Source organism: Staurois parvus, unplaced genomic scaffold, assembly GCF_062004578.1.
Source record: "Staurois parvus isolate SC_StPar_1 unplaced genomic scaffold, SC_StPar_1.0 ptg000096l, whole genome shotgun sequence".
Classification (NCBI taxonomy): domain Eukaryota; kingdom Metazoa; phylum Chordata; class Amphibia; order Anura; family Ranidae; genus Staurois; species Staurois parvus.
In genome coordinates this window covers 6,353,262-6,378,193 of record NW_028317892.1, presented here as the reverse complement: position 1 = coordinate 6,378,193, position 24,932 = coordinate 6,353,262, and the positions used below count along the sequence as shown (strand labels likewise).

The 24,932-nt window shown below is 41.3% G+C and overlaps 1 protein-coding gene across 1 annotated transcript; it reads right to left on the bottom strand.

The window, feature by feature from the left end:
* Positions 1-809: 809 nt before the first annotated feature.
* Positions 810-23,248, bottom strand: THAP1 (THAP domain containing 1). The gene is made up of 3 exons (XM_089670871.1): positions 22,933-23,248; positions 9,281-9,473; positions 810-2,406 (listed from the first exon to the last, which is right to left on the bottom strand). Exons 1-3 carry the CDS (start codon positions 23,001-23,003, stop codon positions 2,020-2,022), a joined length of 651 nt encoding a protein of 216 aa, XP_089526997.1. The 5' UTR covers positions 23,004-23,248; the 3' UTR covers positions 810-2,019.
* Positions 23,249-24,932: the final 1,684 nt, after the last annotated feature.

Below are 24,932 nucleotides of genomic sequence, written 5' to 3'. Positions count from 1 at the left end.
TGTCTTTGGAGTGTGGGAGGAGACTGAAGTACCCGGAAGAAACCCACGCAGGCACAGGGAGAATATGCAGACTCCAGGCCGGTAGTGGCACTAGTGTTCCTCTGCTTCCACGTCAATTCCATGCACATATAAGATATGCATATTTACATTGGTCCAAGATAGACCAATGAAATTATGCAATAAAATTCATACCTGGGATTTGGCTTTAAAAGCTGTATCTGTGTCATTCAATGGCTGTTTACTTTCTGCCACATTCATCCTATGTAACACAGGGTGAATGTGGCAGGCAAGAGAAGGCTGTCAAATATCCCAAGTGTGTATAGCACCAATTCACTGAGCTAATTTCCCAATCAAGCCTTTAAAAACAGGCTCCATTTTCTACTTTTTGTCCTGATTACAGGGATACCAAATTTCTGTGTTTTCCACATTTAGTGTGTATTTCCTGCTCTCAAATAGGCATGGATTTAAATTAGCAAAGTGTATTTACATTTTCAGAAAAGAACATATGGAAACTATTTATATTGCAAAATCCCCATAAATTCTGCTAAATGCTATATATTCCATTTGCAATGGTATAGAAGAAAGTTTATAAAATGTATTAAAAGTACTATACAAGCTACTGTATATATTTTTTGCTGTGTACCTATATTCTTCTGAAATTAACAGCATATATTCCCAACAAGAAGTAATAAGACACTTACGAGGCAGTCTCATTTTCACAGATGTATTGTGCTCCCCCCCCCCCCTTTTTTCATAATGGCAGGAAGAGAAGCAGGCAATACAAAAAAGGATACGGACAACAAAATATATATATTTACACTGCTAGATTTATTGTCTGAATACCTAAAAAAAATAACCAACATTTGTCCAACGAAAAAAAGTTAACTAGGTCAGTCTACATAACTGAAAATGCTTTTGGAAATATGCTGCAGAGCCACTATACAATTTAATTTTATCCCATATACAAATTACATTTTATTCTTGAACTTACAAAAACAGAACATGTCCAATTTCACTCCTATGAGAAAGATGCAAAGATTAAAATTTTTATGCTTGATATGGGAATTTGCACCTATACCAACTTTAGAAAACAGAGATCACCTGAAACAATATACATACATTTTGAACTTTAGAACTAGACAACAGTTGTGAAATATTACATGCACAGCAATTTCCAAATGGAATCTTTTGCTTTAGAAGAAAAGATTGCATTAGTTTGTGATACATCCTCATAAGTGTATTGACCATAACAATTAGAAATTGTTAGATACGCAATTATTATACCCTTACCATACAGTGTTCTTTTGATGTGAAAGGACATTTGAAAAGCGAAGTAAAGAGAATCAAAGCAGCCACTTATGGCCCAGCTTTCATGTTTCAAATGAAGGTGTAAAAAAACAAAGCTTAAAAGCCCATCACTGGCAAATCCTTTTTTTTTTTAAACGCTGCAAGTAGTTAGAGAAAGGGAAGGGATAAAGGATGGTGGAGCATAGGACTTATGCATTATGGTTTCCAGTTTTTCTATGTTAGCCCCAATGTAGATAAGGCTATAAAATGAAGCTAGGTGATTGTGGTTTGTTTATGAGCAGATATACAAAATTTAGTTTTCTCTGAGAATTTTCATTGCTATGACTGCTGGTAAACAGAAGCATGATGGCTAAATACCTACTCCCTAACCTTGGAAGCATACTCCATAATGAACATTTCAAATTTTAAATGACTTAAATGACAAGGAAAACAAGTTTTATGTTCAATTGAAGAGTGCAAGAATGACATATTTAAGCACCTATTTATGTCATGTTTATGAAGTTCAAAAAGAAAGAAAAAAAAATCTGTTTGCCACATATTAATGAAATGACAAGTGTTGACATACCAACATGTAATCTTTACAAAACTGGCATTGATCTACTCCCGTTTACTAAAACATATCAGAACTTCTAAAAAGCAAAAGATGAGCTACATTTTTTGGATTTGCATGTCATGTCTCCAATATTCTTATCAAATAAACAAGTTAAAGAATCAGATGATAATTGTTTGGGTTTCAGTTGCTTCAGTTTCACTTTCATTATAAAGTTCAAAATAATTGCTGGGGAGAAGCACGATACCAGCTCCATTTCTGTAATCAGAAACTTCTTTTTCAAGTTTTTCCAGGCTGCGTTCTTGTCTCCTGCACCTCTGATTTGCAATTCGGAGCTTTTTCCTGAGTTTGTCAACCTGCTCTTCCAACTGTTGTATCCTCCTTCTCTGATGAACTGTATCTTCTACTGTGTAATTGTGATCACAGATCACTGCTATATGACTGGGCGTGTATGGAGGTGGCAGCAATAATCCAATGGCAGGGTCCAACTCAGGAACAGAAGGAGGTGGAGGTGTATTTTGCTCCTCCTTTTTCACAGAGTTCGCACTCTACATTAAAAAAAAAAAAAAAAAAAGTTTTTTTTTCAATATAGGATTCAGTCATACAATGAATACAAGTTTCCTAGAACTGCAACACAATAAAACAAAGGAAAAGAAAGTCTAGGAGCCAGAGGAAAACTTTAAAGAAGTCAATGACACAATAGGAAATTCAGTTGGCATTTGCCATTAGCTATACATTTTAAGAAGATTTTGATTTGGTTAGAAACCGTAGCAAGGTTTAACGTAAATTCACAAAAGGGACACTAATGTATTTTCATTTTGAGCCAAGGAACCATCCCTGGCCTAATATCAAAGAATCTGTCTCACAGTAAACATACCTGCTATTTTCTTCTGTCAGCATGTTCACAGTGAGCACACTGACCAGCTTACAGTGCCAACTCTACCAATCCCACTGCTGCTTTAAATGGGATTACAAAAAGTTGGGGCAAAAAAAAAAAAAAAAAAAGGAAAATTCAGGAACTTCCAGGAGTTGCTTTAATACTACAGTATTTTAGGACTTTCGGTCCTTATCTGTGATGAGCCCTACTGAGACAGAGTAGTTTTTGCATAGTGAAAACTGGGTACCTTCTAATGTTGATCGCATAATTGCATTTACATTTGAAGTGTAACTGTGGGCAAAATAAAAAATGACATACATGATAAAATCTGTTAGCATTAGCAAAGAAATCATCTCTGTAACATAGTTTAATTGCCTGTTGAATGTGCCAGTAGATTCATTAATTTTCCCCACTTCATGTAAGAGGATGACAATGCTGTTCATTCTGCAGTGAAGTCATTGGGCTGACCATACAGGAACAATTTTTTTTCATTCAATCAGTGATTCGAACAAAAGAAAATTACTCGACTCCCCAATTCACAAAACTGATGTGGATGGGGAAATCCCTCCCGCTGAATTATTGAGACTGCTGGCGGTGCTGACCAAGAGAAAAAAAAAAAACTTTCCAATCTGCTAATACAAGGAGACACCTGAACACAGGAAAGCAGGGACAGTAACAGTAGAATCTGACAAAAAAAAAGGAACCAAGGCAAGCTTTAGAAGAGAGAGAAGCAGCATGTAATGAAAGTATGGACCTCTGCTGCTGAAATGTGTAAAAAAATAGGGTTATACCTTAAACCAGGCCTTGAAATTTCCACTCGCCTGCTCGCATTTCGCGAGTAGAAATTACATGGTGACGAGGGCCAGCTCGATCAAACAGCCAATGGATGTGGAGCGGGGTGCCGGCACCAGAGGTGGAATAAGCTTTCAGGCATTTAGGCACTCACACACTACCCAAGGGCCTAGAGTCCTTAGGAGGTCCTATGACAGGCTCCTGCAGGGTGGATTGTGCAAGCATGCTACGAGTCCAGAGCCCAAGGAGGAGGAGAATCCACAGACTGGTGAGAACTCAGTATGTAACAGTGGGAGGAAGGGGAAGAAATGTCTGACAGGAGTGCTTAGAAACGGAGTGTGACAGGCTGAGAGAGCCAGAGGGGGAGACGTGTGTGTGTCTGTGTGCTTGTCTGTGTGTATGTATGTATGTGTGCGTAAGTGTCTGTGTATGTATGAGTGTGTGTGTATGTATATATATGTATGTATGTATGTATGTATGTATGTATGTATGTATGTGTCTGTCTGTGTACTGTATGTATGTATGTATGTACAGTGGGGCAAAAAATTTAGTCAGCCACCAATTGTGCAAGTTCTCCCACTTAAAAAGATGAGCGAGGCCTGTAATTGGCATCATAGGTAGACCTCAACTATGAGAGACAAAATGAGAAAACAAATCCAGACAATTACATTGGCTGAATTGGAAAGAATTTATTTGCAAATTATGGTGGAAAATAAGTATTTGGTCACCTACAAACAAGCAAGATTTCTGGCTCTCACAGACCTGTACTTCTTCTTTAAGAGGCTCCTCTGTCCTGCACTTATTACCTGTATCAATGGCGCCTGTTTGAACTTGTTATCAGTATAAAAGACACCTGTCCACAACCTCAAACAGTCACACTCCAAACTCCACTATGGTGAAGACCAAAGAGCTGTCGAAGGACACCAGAAACAAAATTGTAGACCTGCACCAGGCTGGGAAGACTGAATCTGCAATAGGCACTACACCGCCAGGGACTCAGATCCTGCAGTGCCAGACGTGTCCCCCTGCTTAAGCCAGTACATGTCCGGGCCCGTCTGAAGTTTGCTAGAGAGCATTTGGATGATCCAGAAGAGGATTGGAAGAATGTCATATCGTCAGGTGAAACCAAAATAGAACTGTTTGGTAGAAACACAACTCGTCGTGTTTGGAGGAGAGAGAATGCTGAGTTGCATCCAAAGAACACCATACCTACTGTGAAGCATGGGGGTGGCAACATCATGCTTTGGGGCTGTTTCTCCCCAAAGGGACCAAGACAACTGATCCATGTACAGGACAGAATGAATGGGGCCATGTATCGTGAGACTTTGAGTGCAAACCTCCTTCCATCAGCAAGGGCATTGAAGATGAAACGTGGCTGGGTCTTCCAATATGACAATGATCCCAAACATACCGAAGGCATCGAAGGAGTGGCTTTGTAAGAAGCATTCTCAAGGTGGCCCAGTCTCCAGATCTCAACACCATAGAAAACCTTTGGAGGGAGTTGAAAGTCCGTGTTGCCCAGCGACAGCCCCAAAACATCACTGCTCTAGAGGAGATCTGCATGGAGGAATGGGCCAACATACCAGCAACAGTGTGTGCCAACCTTGTGAAGACTTACAGGAAACGTTTGACCTCTGTCATTGCCAACAAAGGATATATAACAAAGTATTGAGATGAACTTTTGATATTGACCAAATACTTATTTTCCACCATAATTTGCAAATAAATTCTTTCCAAATCAGCCAATGTGATTGTCTGGATTTTTTTTCTCATTTTGTCTCTCATAGTTGAGCTCTACCTATGATGCCAATTACAGACCTCTCTCATCTTTTTAAGTGGGAGAACTTGCACAATTGGTGGCTGACTAAATGTGTGTGTGTGTGTGTGTGTGTGTGTGTGTGTGTGTGTGTGTGTGTGTGGTGGCTCTGTATTCACTTTATGTAGTAGGGGGCCCTGTGTGTGTTCTGGGGGGGCGCATTGTACCATAATGGAGACCATGTGTTCTAAGAGGGGGGTTGTGAGCTCATTATTACCTCAACTTATGGGGGGATGGTGCCATAATAATGAGTAGCAGAAATACCAATCATCCCCCTTTTTTGCCCCCTTCACCCCCCTCTTTTTCTCTCACCCCCTTCTCTCTCTCTCACAACCCCTTCTTTTTTTTGAAAAAAGGGTAGAGGACAAGGCTATGGGGGGGGGGGGGGGTGAAGGAGGGTATATATTTATTTCTGTAACTGTATTCTGCATAAAACATTTAACAGTGTAATTTAATGAGAGAATTTACGAGGGTATGTTTAAGGGAGGGATTAGGGGCATGGCAGGGTAGCGGTTGGGTGGAGCAACTGGTGGTGAGTAACTCCTAAGGCCTGGCTAGTAGCTCAGGACTTGAAATTTTGAGCCCTGCCTTAAACCACATGAATAAAAATGTGTGCTTACAGTGCTCACCTGACAATATTAAAGGCATTTTTTTTTTAAATAACAAACATGTCATATTTACGTGCTCTGTGCAGTGGTTTTGCACAAAGCTGTTCTGATCCTCCTCTTCTTGGGTCCCCCGCTGGCGTTCTGGCCCCTCCTTCTTCCTAAGTGCCTACAGAGCAAGCAGCTTACTATGAGGGCATCCAAGCAGGCTTGCTCCTGAGCCGCTGCTCTGCGTGTCCATTCACACACACAGAGTCCCGGCTTGGCCCCACCCCTACTCTCTCCTCTTTGGCTGTGATTGACAGCAGCGGGAGCCAATGAGGAGGGAGAGTCCATGGAGAGCCAAGGTCCTCTTGCACATCACTGGATTGCGATGGGGCTCAAGTAAGTATTGGGGGGGCTGTGGCACACAGGTTTTGTACCTTCATGCAAACAATGTATGAAGGTAAAAAAACCTTCTGCTTGTAGAATCACTTTAAATGCTTTGGGGTTGATTTACTAAAACTGAAGAGTGCATAATCTGGTGCAACTTTGCATAGAAACCAATCAGCTTCCAGGTTTTTTTGTCAAGGCTTAATTAAACAAGCTGCAATTAGATTGGCTACCATGCACAGCTGCACCAGGTTTTGCACTCTCCAATTTTAGTAAATCAATCCCTTTGTCTCAACCCCTCTCATTGCCAATTTTGCTGGACAGTTTGGCCTGTAGCAGAAAATCATCAGCTTTACCAGCAGGAGTGAGTTTTACACTGCAATCTATTGTCCCAGCTGGTACTCAAAATTTATTTAGTGAGCCTTCCAATATTTATTTTTTTGGACAAAAAAAAAACGATCCATCTTTGGTCATATCACAGCTGTAAATGCCCAACACCAGGTAAATCAGGTTAAAACACATGCAAAATTCAACAGTTTGCAAAGCTGAATAGTTGCACACCCTCCTCAAAGCTACTACTCCTTTTTCTTCCTGGACTTCAGGGCCCATTCACATTTCTACACTGTTGTGGTGCATTAATAAACCAACATTAACATCCTATAGTTCAGCATGGGCTCTTTTTTTTTTTTTAAATGTCCCCCAAGCAGTCTATGTCTGTTCACCACAAGATGACCCCAAGCTTCTGGGCTGATGACACCCAACATCACTCAGCTCAGTAGAAAGAGGTAAGACTGTGAATGCAGCGTGTCATGGCTCTCCCTTCTGAGCATGGTGACCTGTACTCAGCGTTTTGACGCAGAATGCGGATTATGTCATCAAGTTAGCCAGGCTCTCTACATCATCATGAACCACCCACTGCTGGTAGAGGACTGAGGAAAAATACACAGCAAGTCACATAACCTCGCAAAATATATTTGTTTATTACAGGTACTTATATAGCACCATCAGTTTATGCAGCACTTTATATATACAGTGGGGAAAATAATTATTTGATCCCCTGCAGATTTTGTAAGTTTGCCCACTTATAAAGAAATGAAGGGTCTATAGATTGTAAGCTCCAAGGAGCAGGGCCCTCCTAACCCTCTTGCATTGAACTGTATTGTTATATTGTAAAGCGCTGAGCAAACTGTTGGCGCTATATAAATCCTGTATAATAATAATATAAATTATTTTCACAGGTGTATTTTAAATGATAGAGACAGAATATCAACCAAAAATCCAGAAAAAAACTACACGATACAAATGTTATAAATTGAGTTGGAGTTCAGTAAGTAAAATAAGTATTTGATCTCCTACCAACCAACAATAATTCTGGCTCCCACAGACTGGCTATGTGCTCATGTGGTACATAGATTAGTCTTGTCAATATAAGAAGGTGCTCCAAAGACAACTTTTTACTTGTATAAAAGACACCTGTCCACAGAATCTCTTTCTTCCTTTCAAACCTCATGGGCAAGACCAAAGAGCTGTCAAAGGATGGCAAAGATAAGACTGCAGACGGCTTGAGTGGGCTACAAGACCATCAACAACAAGCTTGGTGAGAAGGAGAGAAGGTCTGGAGCTCCATGCAAGATTTCGCCTCATGGGGTAAGGATGATCACGAGAAAAGTGAGGAATCAGCCTAGAGCTACACAGGTGGAGCAGTTGGGACTACAGTCACCAAGCAAACCATTGGTAACACAATACGCTGCCAGGGCTTGAAACACAGCAGCACCCACAAGGTTCTGCAAAAAGGCACATGTACACACTGTCTGAAGTTTGCCAATGAACATCGAAATATTTCAGAGAAGGATTGGGAGAAAGTGCTGTGGTCAGATGAGATCAAAATTGAGCTCTTTGGCATTACCACGACTTGCCGTGTTTGGAGGAAGAAAAATGCTGACTATGACCCAAGAGCACCATCCCTGCAGTCAAGCACGGTGGGAGAAACATTATGCCTCTGGGGCTGTTTCACTGCTAAAGGTATAGGCTGACTTTGCTGCATTGAGGGGACAATGGACGGGGCCCATGTATTGTAAAATCTTGGATTTGGACCTTCTTCCCTCAGCCAGAACACTGAAGTTGGGTCTTTGATAGGTGTTCCAGCATGACAATGACCCAAAACATACCGCCAATGCAACAAAACAGTGGCTCACGAAGCAGCACATTAAGGTCATGGAGTGGCCTAGCCAGTCTCCAGACCTTAATCCTATAGAAAATTTATTGAGGGAGCTGAAACTACAAGTTGCCAAGCAACAGCCAAGAAACCTTAAGGATTTAGAGAAGATCTGTAAAGAAGAGTGGACCAAAATCCCTCCTGAGATGTGTGCAACCCTGGGAACCAACTACAAGAAACATCTTACCTCTGTGCTTGCCAACAAGGGTTTATCCACCAAGTACGAAGTCACGTTTTGCATAGGGATCAAATACTTATTTTACAAACTGAACTGCAACTCAATTTATAGCATTTATATCATGCGTATATTCTGGATTTTGGTGGACATTCTGTCTCTATCATTTAAAATATTCCTATGATAAAAATTATAAACCCTTCATTTCTTTGTAAGTGGGCAAACTTACAAAATCTGCAGGGGATCAAATATGTATGTTCCCCACTGTATATTATTCAGTCACATCAGTCCCTGCCTTCAAGGATCTTACAATCTAAAGTCCATTTGTAAAAATCAAAACACACTGGCATCAGGGTTGAACTGTATTAATGTGTTGTATGCTATTAAAAATACATGGCACTGTAACTTACAACTGTACGTTCACTGAAGTAACATGTTTCTTATGCCGCGTTACCACAACACAGAGATCTTAATAAACCCTCAAACTCTCTATTAAATAATATTCTCTCTATTAGCCAACTCAGATAAATAAAACAAATCAGTTATGACAGTGCAAAAGTGTTAACTTACTGATGGCTTCTCTGTGTAAGAGAACACAGTTGGAACTGCGTTGTCCTTCAGAAGTTTATTATTGCAGGCTCTTTTAAAGCAATCTGGCGTGAAGTGGTCAGAGCAGATACTACTATATTTAGTAGGCTTAAAGTCTGCCCTCCTAACTGCAGCTTCCCATTTCTTACACAGGAGAGGTCTAGTCAGTGGAAACCTGTGGAGGAGGTAGAGAAAGAATGCTCTATAAATAAAAATTCTAACACAGCAAAAATTCAATATGATTTAATAAGTTACAGCATGCAGCACAAAGCAGGAAGCATCTGTTTTCCCTAACTGAATGTTTATAGGACTTCCTTTTTTTTTGTAAGAAATACATTCTGAACCTTTCTGTATGAAGAAGATGATAGTGATTTTTCAAATGAAATAGCCGAAGCTTTCAGGTTTGGGGTGGGCATGAGACCTTCTCCTCTGATGAAGTTCTCACACCTGGTGGCCAATCAGCAGGCCCAAACATTGTCACTTGCCATTAACCCTGTGTAAGCTCTGTGCTGGGACTAGGACAGAAAAGTAATGTAATAATGGGAAATCACAGGGAATTGAGTCAGGGAATGGTCTTTAACCACCTTAATACTGAACACTTTCACCCCCTTCCTGCCCAGGTCAATTTTCCGATTTTAGTGCTCTCTCACTTTGAATCAAAATTACTCAGGCATGCAACACTGTACAAAATGAAAATGAAAGGTGTATCTTTTTTTTTTTTTTTTAGACAGATGGAGCTTTCTTTTGGTGGTATTTAATCACCACTGGATTTTTTATTTTTTCTAAATAAAATAAACAATTGGAAAAAAAAAAGTGTTTTTCTTTGTTTCTGTTCTAAAATTTTGCAAATAAATAATCTTTCATACATTTAGGCCAAAATGTATTCAGCTACATTTCTTTGGAAAAAAATAACCTAAATTAGTGTATATTATTTAGTCTGTGGTAAAGTTATTGATTGCACATACCTCTCAAATGACCCCTTTTTGGAATTTTGTTGGAAAATAAAGAAATTAAAATGTGGGTTTTATTTACTTTTTCTTTTTTTTTTCAACATACTGTCACCAATGCAGTACAACATCATCATATAACCGGTGAGGAGGTGATCACGGACACTGACTGGCGACAGTATGTAAAACCATCACTTTGTCCAGAGCGGTACCCCAACGCACTGTACAGTAGTAGTTGGTGTATGGCAGTAAACCCCAAAACACACACCTGAGAGTTGTGGTGGAAAAAAAAAAAAAGGTCATGTGTTTTTGGTTCCTTTCACTGCTTTCGCAGCTTATCCATAATGAATAGCCTGCCTTAACACAACACACTGCAACAAACTGGACTGTAAACTTTAATATGCTAGTCACATTTTTGCTTGCTGCTCTGAATTCTGTATATGTGGAGAAAAGATTGCAAAAAAAAGGATTTTTGTACATTCACTTACATCCGAGTCAGTTTAAGTCCACAGAAAAAAATTGAAAAGGTCTGCATCTTTTTCTGTTTTTTTTTTTACATAAACACATGTAAATGGAACTGAAGATGGATGTGCAAACTAATGAAGACTGATGTAACCTTAATCAGTAATCACATAAGTGAACTGATGACGCCTGTGTGAAAGGATCAGATACTCAAGTGAGGATACATTTTGAGCCTCCTACATACTGGGCGTTTAGCCCCGGCCAGTGGGCATAGGCACACCGTCCGGCCCTGCTGCTAGCAGTCTGTCAAACTCTGATAGGTGAAAAACTACAAAGATCCTGCACCTATACTAATACTGTGGTGTTCCTACTTCTTGGACGCTGCTAGCACTGTCAACCATATAGCCCCTTATCTAAGTGGATAATAGATATTTTGTGATAAATACAATAAAGCGCAGTGCTCGCCTTATATACATAAATACTGTGCTCCTATAACCAAAGAAAAACATGAAAAAAACATATGTGATAAATGATCAAGTCACTTGTGATAAGTATCCAGCGAAAAACCATAAAGTAAAATCAAAGTTTACCCAATGTGTCCTTTATACTTAAAAGGATAAATTCACCTTTTAGACAAAAATAATAAATGCACATTTTTTTGCAGGTAAAAAAATGTGTATTTATTTTTTTTGGTCTACAGGAGCCTGGAAAGCATTAGCACCAGCAATCAGTAGGTCACTGATGCCATGCAGGTCTCCTGCAGACCTGTCAAAATATCTGCTTGCCGTACAGGATGTATGAGCAAGCAGATTTTTTGAAAGGAAGCTTCAATGAACTACCACGGCGCCGTGGTAGTTCATTGAAAACAAGCTGACAGCCGCTAAGGCTGCTGGGACTTTCAGTTCATTCATTCACAGAAGTCTGAATGAGTGATGCGGCCATGTGGGCAGAGTCCCGCACGGTTTTCAAATTTGACTGTCAGGAGGGGGGGCAGCTGCAACTATGGGAACATTTTTCCATGCTCCACCCTAAAAATGGATGGAACGTGTAAAAAGTTCCCAAAAGGTAAACTTATCCTTTAAATTATATAACCACAGATTCAATAAATGCATGTGCCTTAATGTCCCTCAACTTGACCCTTTCCTCTTTTTCTATTCGCTTTTCTCTATTCTTCATCATTCTCTCTTTTGTTTATTAGGGTGCATCATGCCCAATCCCTATATGTTCTACAACATTTGTCCTGCCTTAAACGACAATTACTCTGTGTGTAATTTCAGGTCCATGAAGAATGGTTCTTTCCCTTTCCCTCCCACTACCCTTCCTACCTTCCCCTCTCCCGGTTCCCTTCCGAGTTTCCTCCCTCTTCCCTTCCGTACCATTGTGCCAGTCCCCTATTTATGGTAGATAAGGGTTGTGGACCTTGGTCTAGATTATCCAATAACTACTCTACAGCGTTCTTAGTCTCCTGTTAAATGTTTTATGTCCAATAAACTGTTATTTATGTTGTTATAGTCTACATATTTTGACAGGACATTGTTCATTTGTATTACCTGTTATTTGAAAAACTGTTCAATAAAACCTATTGGAATATAAATTATATAACCACAAATAAATGTCTCTAAAAAAAAGCCAGTGCTTCTTCATCCAAATCTTATTAAATATATGCTTCACCAAAACGTGCTTAATGGACTACAGAACACCTCTTTCTCAAAACACAAATCCCATGCTCTATTGGTGCTCACACTTAAACTGTGCACCCACCAGACCTCCATGACCCTTTTAACTTAAAGCGGAACTTTACTCTCTCAATCAACATGGACTCTTTCTTATACTTATGCTGCTAGCATCAGTAAATAGATAGGAAACTATATCATATTAACTTGTTTTAAACTTTAACATTTGTTCAGTTACTTCCTGGTTTCCATGCCTATGCAAATTATATTATACATCATAGTAGCCTTTAGGATAGGAGGGAGAATTCTCAGCTCAGCAAATGCCTGAGCTAAGGGCAAATGGATTCCAGGAAGTAAATGCTACATGAATCATCTGCCCTTACTCAACATGGCTACTGCCAGAAATCTACAGGGTGAAATCAAAGTAATTTCTCAGCAAATTAAAGCATTGAGACATGGATGGATGGGGGAGTTTGCTTTGAATAATAACAATGAATTAAACAGCATGTTGGGTTTGTGGTGCTCTGATGCAGTGCCACTTTAATAAGTGGGTCCACAATAGCTTAGATTTACGCTGTTATTCCAGGCAGCCTTCCACATTTCCAAGTCACCTCCATCCAGTTTCTGATTTTTGCCAAAATGATGGGCAAAATGCATTTGGAGCACAGACTGCTTCTCTTGTCCCTGGGTGCATACTGCCCTGCCCTGTATTTACAATTGTGTCCAAAATAATAGCAGTGTTTGAAAAAAGTGAATAAAGCTCAAAATCCTTCTAATAGTTTTTATTTCCATACACACAAATGCATTGGGAACACTACACATTCTATTCCAAATCAAAACATCAAGAAAAATATATCAAATTTGTGTTGTTCCTCTAAAAAAAATTGAAGAAAAGTGAATATTAGACTGTTCAAAAAAATAGCAGTGTTTGTATTCATCTTTACAAACTCAAACATTCACTATATAAACTGAAAAATGTGAAGATTTTGCTTTCCTTTGAATCACTTAATATTGTATAAGCACTGTTTCTGAGAACTGCTGTACATCTGTGTTGCATGGAGTCAACCAACTTCTGGCACCTGTGAACAGGTATTCCAGCCCAGGATGATTGGACTACATTCCACAGTTCTTCTCTATTTCTTGGTTTTGCCTCAGAAACTGCATTTTTGATGTCACCCCACAAGTTTTCTATTGGATTAAGATCCGGGGATTGGGCTGGCCACTCCATAACGTCAATCTTGTTGGTCTGGAACCAAGATGTTGCACGTTTACTGGTGTGTTTGGGGTCATTGTCTTGTTGGAACACCCATTTCAAGGGCATTTCCTCTTCAGCATAAGGCAGCATGACCTCTTCAAGTATTCTGATGTATTCAAACTGATCCATGATCCCTGGTATGCGATAAATAGGCCCAACACCGTAGTATGAGAAACATCCCCATATCATGATGCTTGCGCAACCATGCTTCACTGTCTTCACAGTGTACTGTGGCTTGAATTCAGTGTTTGGGGGTCGTCTGACAAACTGTCTCCGGCCACTAGACCCAAAAAGAACAATCTTACTTTCATCAGTCCACAAAATGTTGCACCATTTCTCTTTAGGCCAGTCAATGTGCTCTTTGGCAAATTGTAACCTCTTCAGCATGTCTTTTTGTCAACAGTGGGACTTTGCGGGGGCTTCTTGCAGATAGCTTGGCTTCACATAGGCGTCTTCTAATTGTAACAGTACTCACAGGTAACTTTACACCTTCTTTGATCTTCCTGGAGCTGATTGTTGGCTGAGTCCGAGCCATTTTGGCTATTCTTCTATCCATTCGAATGGTAGTTTTTCGCTTTCTTCCACGTCTTTCAGGTTTTGGTTGCCATTTTAAAGCATTTGCGATCATTTTAGCTGAGCAGCCTATCATTTTCTGCACTTCTTTATATGTTTTCCCCTCTCCAATCAACTTTTTAATCAAGGTACGCTGTTCTTCTGAACAATGTCTGGAACGACCCATTTTCCCCAGAATTTCAGAGAGAAATGCACTGTAACCAGCATGTACAACATTTTCTGCCTTCCTTCCTTAAATAAGGGCAATAATTGCCACCTGTTTTTCAAAGAATAAATGACCTCACTAATAGAACTCCACACTGCTATTATTTTGAACATGCCCCTTTCAATTAGTGATTCAATTACACAGAATCAGCAGCATGCATGTCATGACTGTGGGGTCTGTTGGATTTCTATTACTATACTACACCTGCTAGTAAATTATTTGCCATGTAGAAAAATCATTTCTACCAAAAACAGTGAGTGATCAGGTTAGTGATGTCTGACTGCTATTATTTTGAACACAACTGTACATTCATATTTGTACCACCCAGCTCGATCTAGCCGCAGCTGTCAGACTCATAGATTGTTAATGAACATAAATTCAAGGCACTCCATGACCCAGGGTGCTTCTAATCTGCATAGAGGAACACCTCAAATAATGAATGCAGTGGAAAGGTCTTTGCTGTTATAAGGGCACTGAAAAGCCCAAGGAAGGAGACAGCAGGTGATGGCAGGAGACTGTAGTGCATCAAAAATATCATCAGAGATACAATGTGGGGACTCTCATTCTGAGATGACCACTGCCACCTGTGGTCTGGCTTGTTCGAAGGTCTCTGGAAAAACAGAGATGAACTTTGCAGTGGAAGGTGCAGGAGAAAATGTAGAGTCTTTGTGGTTGGTATCTGTGAGAAAATGGGGGAATCTGGTCACAAAGTTTTGTGTGTAGAGGCTCCTGACAATAAGACAGGGGACTTAGCCTCAGCCAGCTAAGTGAGACTCAGATGATGCAGACCTATAACCATAGGATCAATAGATTCCAGATGTCGGTGCCCTTGGCAGGTAAATATTCCCAGAACCATTGGAAGAGTGTGAGCTTGGGTCACCTGTAACAACTAGACTCAAGATATAAGGCAATACCTTAGGTACTTACAAACCCAGGCAGCTGGTGGCTAATGAGGGTTAGATGGACGTAGGTGACCAAGGTCACTGCAGGCAGACAGTACGAATTAACCAGACATCGAAGATGCACATGGATATTTGCAAAGCAGGAGCAGCAACCAGACAATGCTTCCTTTATACTGGATGACACAAAGGGAATGCACTCGAATGAACTCGAGGGATACCTCACTGGTAACCCCTCTAATGGTGAAACTGGTGGTAGCAGGAATTCAAAGGGAAGCCAAGGATGCAAAAACCAAGTTAGCTCCCAGTGCTCAGCCTAATCAACCTACTCAACAAAGTGAGTCTTCACAGACATGAAAAACACTAAGGTGATGCCATGGTTCTAGACCCAATAAGCGCTCTGCAGCTAACTTTTACTTCTACTTGATGTCTAGAAAGTGACCAAGGCAGACTTTGTAGTGAAGAATCTTGACTAAAAGCAATTTGAGAGAGATATAAAAAAACCCCAAAACAAATAAAAAAACAAAAGCTAGCAAAAAAATTCACAGAGAAGCTTATTTATTATTTTCCAGGTACTTATATAGCGCCGTCAATTTACGCAGCACTTTACATATATATTGAACATTCACATCAGTCCCTAACCCTCAAGGAGCGTACAATCTAAGGTCCCTAACTTACATTCATACATACACATACTAGGGGCAATTTAGACAGGATCCAATGAACCTACCAGCATGTCTTTGGAATGTGGGAGGAAACCGGAGTACCCGGAGGAAACCCACGCAGGCACAGGAAGAACATGCAAACTCCAGGCAGGTGGTGCCGTGGTTGGGATTCGAACCAGCAACCCTAGTACTGCCAGGCAGAAGTGCTAACCATTTAGCCACTGTGCCACCCTAGACAAGTCATCCGTCCTCTTAGGAAACCTGAAGTATGCTGGGTAAAGAGGAGGGGTTATCCTGTGCTGGCCTAGAGGATCTTTCTTTGCTAGTGTCCAAATCCTCCTGTAGGTGGCTGCAATAACCCAACAGAATTATTATGTGTCCATAAATGGTTGACCAAAAAATATACTTACCTTCTACCTGACTTCAACATTGGAGAGAGCCACATTGGAGCCCTTCTGGTGAGATCCTAGGAACACAGAATATCTCAAATGCTGTGGAAACGCTCCGGCACTGTGAACAGGGCCATATAAGAGACTCCCATTACTGAACTTCTGAAAATGCTAATCGCCTGGCTTGACTAATTTCACTACTTTCTGACTCAATGACCTGCAGCAAGTATGCAAAATCAGGAAAGTTGGAGATATGTCAGTCACTAATTTGGGGTCAGGAATTCCAAGTGGTAAAGCAATAGAAATGAGAAATAGCAACCTTCTTTATTTTCCTCACAATACTGATGAATCCTTTTAACTAGTTATGTGGCCAATAAAAAAAAAAAAGGCATAGTTCACCTTTACCAAAAAACTGCCTATGCAGACAAAGGATGCCTGTAGACAAAAACAAACTGTAGTTTTTACCACAGTTGAATACTTTGCTATAGCCCTTGCTATAGGTGTAGGCCAATTCTGTACCTCTTAAAGCCTGACTGGAAAACCCATGACATGGCTAAGACACACAAAGCTGTTACTAGTCACCTTCACAGGAGTGAGCACTTTCTCTGACTTAAACCTCTAGACCTCCTGAAGGTTATTACCTCCTTCATGACCAGGGCATTTTTTTGCTATTCAGCACCATGCTACTTTAACTGGAAATTGTGTGGTCATGTAGCACTGCATGCAAATGAAATTGTTATAATTTTTTTCACACAAAGAGGGTTTTCTTTTGGTGGTATTTGATCACCACTGGGTTTTTTTATAGAAACGAAAAATACAGCTGTTCACCCACTGCGCCCCACAATGCACTGCACCCTGACAGTGCATTGTGCTTAGCAAGAGCAATCCACCTGACCACAGGTCATCTGCAATGCTTTGGCCAATCACAGCGCATGATGATGATGACACATTGGGGTGGGGGTGACCCTGCCCCCTTGTGACGTCATCACAGTATTTAAGGACTGTCATCCAGGCAGAAAATGTCAGACGGAGGGAGCCAGTGTCGAGAGTGGAGCAGGTTTTTTTCCTCTTTTTTCGTGTCGGTGGGTATTGTGATTGACGTTGGATCTACTTCGGGGGACATTTTTTAACTTTTTGTTTTTAATAAACTTGTCAAAAGACTGTCTTCTGTCAGCATTTACACATTTTTTTATTTTTTTTTAAATGAGTAGCGGTCACAGTATAGTATTTACTGTATACATTTGCTGTGAGCGGTTGGCAGGTGGTTAACTCCTGACGTGCTCTTTCTCTCGATGTTTTAGCTCTGAGCTCAGAGTTTGATAGCTCACTCCTGTGGTGGTGAACAGTGATAATTAGGCCTCTCTTAGCAATGTCCTAATCAACATCCTGGGAGTTTCCAGTCAGGTTTCATTAGGTGTGGAAATGGCCAACGCTTATAACAAGGGCCTCATTTAACTTTTTTCAAAGCATAGGCAGTTTTTTAGTAAAGGCAAACTAACCCTTTAACCACTTGCCCTTCAGAGGATTTACCCCCCTTCCCGACCAGCCCATTTTTTGCGATACGGCACTGTGTTACTTTAACTGACAATTGCACAGTCATGCAACGCTGCCCACAAATGAAATTTACGTCCTTTTTTTCCCCACGGTTTTTATTTTTTGCGGTACAAAAAAAAAAAAGCTAGACAATTTTGAGAAGAAAAAAACAGTATTTTTGACTTTTTGCTATTAAACATGCCCAGTAAAAAAATGTAAAAAATCAAATTTCATCATAAATCTAGGCCAAAAATGTACTCTGCTACATGTCTTTGCTGAAAAAAAAAAAACCCAATATGTGCAAATTAATTGGTCTATGTGAAAGTTACAGCGTTTACAAATGGTGGTATATATACTGGAATTTATTTTTTCTATTTTTTTTTTCAGCAACTTATAGGACTGTGGTGGGCATTCTGACACTGGGGGGAACTGATTTGGTGTCACTGACATCCCCAGTGACACCAATACATTGATTAGTGCTAAGAAAAAGCACTGACACTGTACTAATGGCACTGAGCAGGAAGGGCTAACATGTGGGGCGATCAAACAGTTGTGTGCGGTTTCAGTGCGCTGTGTGAGTGCTTTACAAAGTAAGCACACCGATTTGTATGGCTCAGCTATGCAGAGCCATACAAAGCAGTTTGCAGGAGCTGACAGGGGAGAGATCTGTGTTGTTTAAACACAGGTCTCCCCCCCCATCGGAAATACTTGGTGATCACCAAGTGCTGGCGAGGAATCACCAGCTGGGACCTGGAGATTGAAAACCGAGGCCGCGAATGGCGGCGTGGGTAGGGCGCACGTGGCATGCACGTGCCCCCTTCCACGGAACTGTAAAATCACGTATATATAGACATGTGATTTTGTGCACCCATGCCACCCTGTAGCAGTATTTCTGCTATAGGGTGGCGCGGAAGCGGTTAAAGTGGTAGTAAAATCATTTTTGTACCTACAGGTAAATCTAGAAGGCTACCTGTAGGTACAGTAAATATCTCCTAAACATGCACCATTTAGGAGATATTTACTTTAGCAGTGCAGGTGATGTCACCGACACGTGTACTGCCCTCTCAATGGATGGCTTGACGTCCACTGAGAGAGCTGTGCCACAGCCGAGGCATCAGCGTGTATGCACAGGAATGACATCATCGCAGCTCAGCCAGTCAAACGGCCACAGGAAGGAAGGCCGGGTGAAGATGGAAGCCCTGGGGAGCCGAGACAGTGCCCCACTGGAGGGCTTCGTTTTCAGGTAAATCTTTCATAATGTGCTAGTATACATCACACATGCTCTTAGCATGCAGGGAAATTATTTTTTGTTGTATTTTTTTGCAGTTTACTACTGCTTTGAACTAAGGCTGGCCATACATTATATGATTTTCTTGAGAATTTTTCTTTAGATTTGCCAAAAACCAGGAGGTCAAACCTAAACAACACTTTCAATTGTATCCAGTTAGGCAGGCTCCTGCACTACATAGTTGAAAGTAAATCTAAAGGAAATTGGGCAGAAATTGCACAGAAAATTGTATAGTGTATGGCCAGCCTAATGCAGGCCATAGACGGGTTGAACATCGGCCGATATTTTGGCCGAAGGAAAAAAAAAAAAAAAAAAAAATATCGGCTGAATTTCGCACCGTTAATGGGTTAATTGGTCGGCTATTTTTCAGGGTTTTGACACATTTTTTTATCTGTGAAGTTTGAAAAAAAAATAAAAAAATCAGGCGATTTTGCCGATTTTCCCGGCAATGATGAGCAAATCGGCTGATCTTTTTACCGATAAAAAATCTGCGCATGAGCCGTGGCCTGCAAGAAAAAGAAAAAAAAAAAAGCAAAAGAAGAAGAAAAAGAAGAATTCCAGTCCGCTATTATATTTTACATTGCGGTTGCAAAAATGTATCTATTTGTATCCGAATAAAAACAGCTGTATCCGAAATGGATACAAATAAATACAATGTTGCAACCACAATACTTTTTCATGTCCAATATAACAAACGGAGCTCTCTGCAGTGACAGAAGTAATTAAATCAGCCGATTTTTTTCACCGTTGGTGGTAACGTTGGCCTATTGAACGACCTCTTTTTTGTTGTTTTTTTTTAAAAAACGGACGGTTTTCGACCCGTCTATGGCCTGCATAAGGCACTGACAAATGTGTACTCTGAGTAGGAACAGATTTCATACACATATACAGGCCATACATGGTTCGAATGCCAAACGATTTTTCGTCCGAAAATAGAAACCGTTGTTCACTCGGTAATCCGATGGCGCCATCAATGATTTCGAAAATCGGCCGACCAAGTCATAAAGTTCACCCCATATAACAGACAAAACTTCTGTCCCTTCCAGGTCACAGCTCATGCACATATTCTTTTTTGGAAAAATGATTGTACGATTTGACCATCATGGAGTTGAAAATCGGTAGTTTTTCATGAATTTTCCAACATGTCCGATCACCGAAAAGGGGAGGAACCATGAAAATCGGCCAGTGCCATTGATCCACTAACAGAGCAAAAATCGGACAATTATTCTTCGGTCCGATTTTCGAACGGAAAATTGGTCGAATTTCGACCCATGTATGGCCGGCCATACAGGCATTTAACATAAAATACGTCTGTATTCTGGCAGCCGGGAGGCACAGGTGTGGAGTACAGCTGCCTGTACAAATTAACCGCTTCCCGACTACCCTACAGCAGAACCAGGGGTGGACTGACCATTTGGAAACTCGGGCACTGCCCAAGGGCCCGGGGTCAGTAGGGGGCCCCATGAGATGCCCCTGGTACCTTTTTCATAGGCTTTTTTGAGTTTGGGCAAGGACACAGGGGCCCCATGATCCCCTATTGCCCGGGGGCCCCATGAGTTGTCAGTCCGCCCCTGAGCGGAACTACTGCTACAGGGCAGGGCTGCACAAAAATGAATTTTCAGTTCCATGTAGGGAGCACATGCGCCGCCATTGGCAGCTACAGCTGTCGATCACCAGGTCCCGGCTGGAGATTCCCTGCTGGCACCCGGAGATCGCCAAGGAACATTGACAGGGCAGAAGTCTGTATCTAAACAATACAGATCTCTCCCGTCAATACCAGCATGGTGCTTTGTATTGCTCTGCATAGCATGCTCCTAGATTGTAAGCTCGAAAGGGCAGGGCCCTCGATCCCCTCATGTTTTGCATTGTATTGTTATTGTTCTGTCCCCCATTGTAATGTACAGCGCTGAGCGAACTATTGGCGCTTTATAAATACTGTATAATAATAATAGCATAGGCAGGGGCAGACTGACAACTCATGGGGCCCCCGGGCAATAGGGGATCATGGGGCCCCTGTGTCCTTGCCCAAACTCAAAAAAGCCTATGAAAAAAAAAAAAAAAAAAAAAAAAAAAAAAAAAAAAAAAAAAAAGGTACCAGGGGCATCTCATGGGGCCCCCTACTGACTCCGGGCCCTCGGGCAGTGCCCGAGTTTCCAAATGGTCAATCCGCCCCTGAGCATAGCAGAGCAATACAACACAGCATGTTTACACAGTAAAACACACACAGCACAGTTAATCCTTTGATCACCCCAGATGTTAACCCCTTCCTGGCCAGTGTCATTAGTACAGTGTTAGTGCTTTTTATTAGCACTGATCACTGTATTAGTGTCATTGGGATGTCAGGGGCACTTAGTCAGTTCCCCCCCAGTGTCAGAATGCCCGTCGCAGTCCCGCTATAAGTCGAGGATCGCCGCCATTACTAGTATAAAATAAATAAATAAATTCCAGTTTTTAAATGCTATAACTTTCACGTAAATCAATTCATTTACACGTATTGGGATTTTTTTTTTTTTTAGCAAAGACGTGTAGCAGAATACATTTTGGCCTACATTTATGACGAGATTTGATTTTTAAATTTTTTACTGAATATGTTGTATAGCAAAAAGTCAAAAATATTGTTTTTTTTTTTCTTCAAAATTGTCGGTCTATTTTTGTTTATAGCGCAAAAAGAAAAAATGGGTGATCAAATACCACCAAAAGAAAGCTCCATTTGTGGGGGAGGACATAAATTTCATTTGGGTGCAGCAGAGCATGACTGCGCAATGGTCGGTTAAAGTAACGCAGCGCCGTATCACAAAAAAAGGCCTGGGCAGGAAGGGGGGGGGGGGGTAGTGGTTAAAGGGTTAGTTCGCCATTGCCAAAAAACTGCCTATGCTTTGAACAAAGTTAAATAAGGCCCTTGCTATAGGGGTAAGCAGGGGTGTACTGACCATTTGGGAACTCGGGCTCAGTAGGGGGCCCCATGAGATGCCTCTGGTACCTTTCATAGGCTTTTTTGGGTGTGCTTTGAGTGTAGGTGAGGATACAGGGGCCCCATGATCCCCTATTGCCCGGGGGCCCCATGAGGTATCAGTCCGCCCCTGGGGGTAAGCCATTTCCACACCTAATGAAACCTGGTTAATTATAGGATACGGCTGTATGCGGGTATACGCTCATAACTATATATACCCATACACCACCATACTCCGTAATTCATTTGTACAAGTGGCTGTACTCAACACCTAGGGTTCCCGGATTCCGAAATACGCCGTGAAGTCGCCATCTCTAATATTAAAGCTGGGTACAAGGGAAGTATACATATATATTTTTTGTCCACAGGTGCTTTATTCCCCCTTACATCTTTACAAGGGCCTTAATGTAATAAGCGGCCCTTAAATATCACAGTCTACTTTCATGGCATAAAATGTGCCTTTTTATAAATAACATCTGTGTTTTTGTTAATCTGTATTCCTGCAGCAGAAAAGCAGCCATGTGAAATGTTAATTGCTGTCATAGAACTGCCACGTTCCTCAAACATGTATAGAGATAACAGGGTTAGGGGTGGGAGGTGTGAAAATCACTCATAAGCGGGAGCGCGCACACCAGCTCAATCTCGCGCATTCCTCCTCGTCACCAGTTCTCCCGCTCCCCTAGAAGGAGCGGCTCATGTAACAGCGCATGCGCGGTTCTATCTTTGCGGAGACCAGGACTAGTTTCAACTGTTAGCCCAACCAGATACGGTGCACGCTGTTCGCTCGGTACTCACTTGTGAAAGGAGATGGGTTTATCCTTGTCATAGCGGTTCTTACAGCCGTAGGCAGAACAGGATTGCACCATCGTTGCCCGCTCACTCCGCCTTGGTGTGTTTCTTCAGGAACGTTCCTAGGCGGGCTGCTGGTCTTTCACAGGGAAGTTACCGGAGCTTTCCAGACCTCCCCGTTTCGGTAGTACGGCGGACGAGGCGGTTTCAGACCTGCCGCTTGTGTGATTATAACAATTTAAAAGAGCGCAAATTAATGAGTTGTTCTTCTCCCGAGTCCAAGATGGCCGACAGCGCTTCAATTGGCGTAACGTTTGTTAAATGAGCGCTCTTTGTGATTTGCTATAGTGGGTCATGTGACTATATTTGCATATGGCACGCCCAGTTCTTGCACTGCGTGCGTGATGTTTGCTGTATGAAGGGAAAACGCTTTGAATTGCTTTATATAAGGCGTGTGACCTATAAAGTTGTAGTTTTTGAATTACAGCATAAAGCCAAAATGGAGCTTGTAGTTGAAGGGAAGCTGTAATGAGGCATTCTGCCTCTGTTAGCTGACATTTCTGACCACTCTGACAAATTCGCCTCCAGTCCACTGGCTTCCTTTTAACCACTTCTATTCTTGGCTGATTCTCACATTTTCTCATACATGTAAAATTTGTGGGTTTTTTTGTTTGAAAATTACTTAGAACCCCCCCCCCCCCCAAAAAAAAAAATATATATATATATATATGTGTGTGTGTATATATATTTATATTAAGAAACCAGAGGCCCTGGTGAAAAATCTTGTTGCAATTTTTTATGTTGTACAATATTTGCAAAATATTGTGTGACTGCAAAATTTGCAGTTCACGAATTGTACATTTTTTGAAACAAATATTTATTTCAGGTACATATATAGTGCCATCAATTTACGCAGCACTTTACATATATATATTATGCATTCACATCAGTCCCTAACCCTCAAGGGGTGTACAATCTAAGGTCCCTAACTCACATTCATACATACACATACTAGGGGCAATTTAGACAGGATCCAATTAACCTACCAGCATGTCTTTGTGTCATGGAAATTTTGTATTATTGGTCGAACTTTAAATGTGTCATATATTCGTGTTATTCATATGTCTCTCGTGTGGCTTAATTAAAGCTCTGAAGGCTGCAGTTGGGCCATGCGCATGTACAATGTATGTATTACAGTACTCAGCTTGGTAATGGATGAGATGGCAGATCTGCGCTTATAGACCGGCGTGTATACCACCACGGCATTCCATGCGAATGCTGCTGTCAGTAGACCGTGGGCCTGTATCCACATATCAGCAGCATGGTACCACATGGGCTTCATAACGCAATGCGCAAGCGGTGTGAACTCCGTGTGTAGGCTTATGCATATCTTACAACCCATTACTAATCTGAACTGTATCTGGGATGGATGTGTTTTAATAAAGATCGTATCGGGCCCATCCAGGTACAGACTGATATTTTTAGGGAGTGCTTGTGCAGAGAATTTTGCATACCAATAGAAGCTAGTAGGACAGGAAATATGACCTCAGATGGCTCATAGGGGGGAAGGGGAGGAAGTCTGCTGACCTCAGAAGACTCATGGGGGAGGACCAGTGATAGATAATAGCAAAGGCTATGCTCCACTTGGAATGTACATCCTCTGTATAGGCAATCCCCATTGCATTGTTCGGTGGGAGGGATTGACTTTATTCATGTGGGGGGCATGTGTGTATTTTTAATAAAACAGAGAGCTGGGTCTAAAATCAGCCCTTATGTGAGTTGCAACACCAGCCTTAGAGTGTCGTGTGATCATTCTAGGGTAACGGAGCTCCAATCACCCACAATTCAACAGAACCAAAGTATTTGGATGGGCAGGAATCGTGTAGTTTGGCTGCAGTCGTGGTAAGCGAGATTCGCACAGCTTTATGGGGGATTTCTGCGCATCCAACTGCGAGTACTCACGGTAAGGAGAAATTCGTTAAAGCGAATTTCCAAGACAGTTGGAG

Bases quoted from the DNA above. Each gene is read 5' to 3' on its own strand.
- THAP1 (XM_089670871.1), bottom strand. From the start codon at position 23,003: ATGGTGCAATCCTGTTCTGCCTACGGCTGTAAGAACCGCTATGACAAG. The intron at 9,474-22,932 runs GTGAGTACCGAG...CCTCCTCCACAG, and splicing joins AAACCCATCTCCTTTCACAA to GTTTCCACTGACTAGACCTC. The intron at 2,407-9,280 runs GTAAGTTAACAC...TTTTTAATGTAG, and splicing joins CTTACACAGAGAAGCCATCA to AGTGCGAACTCTGTGAAAAA.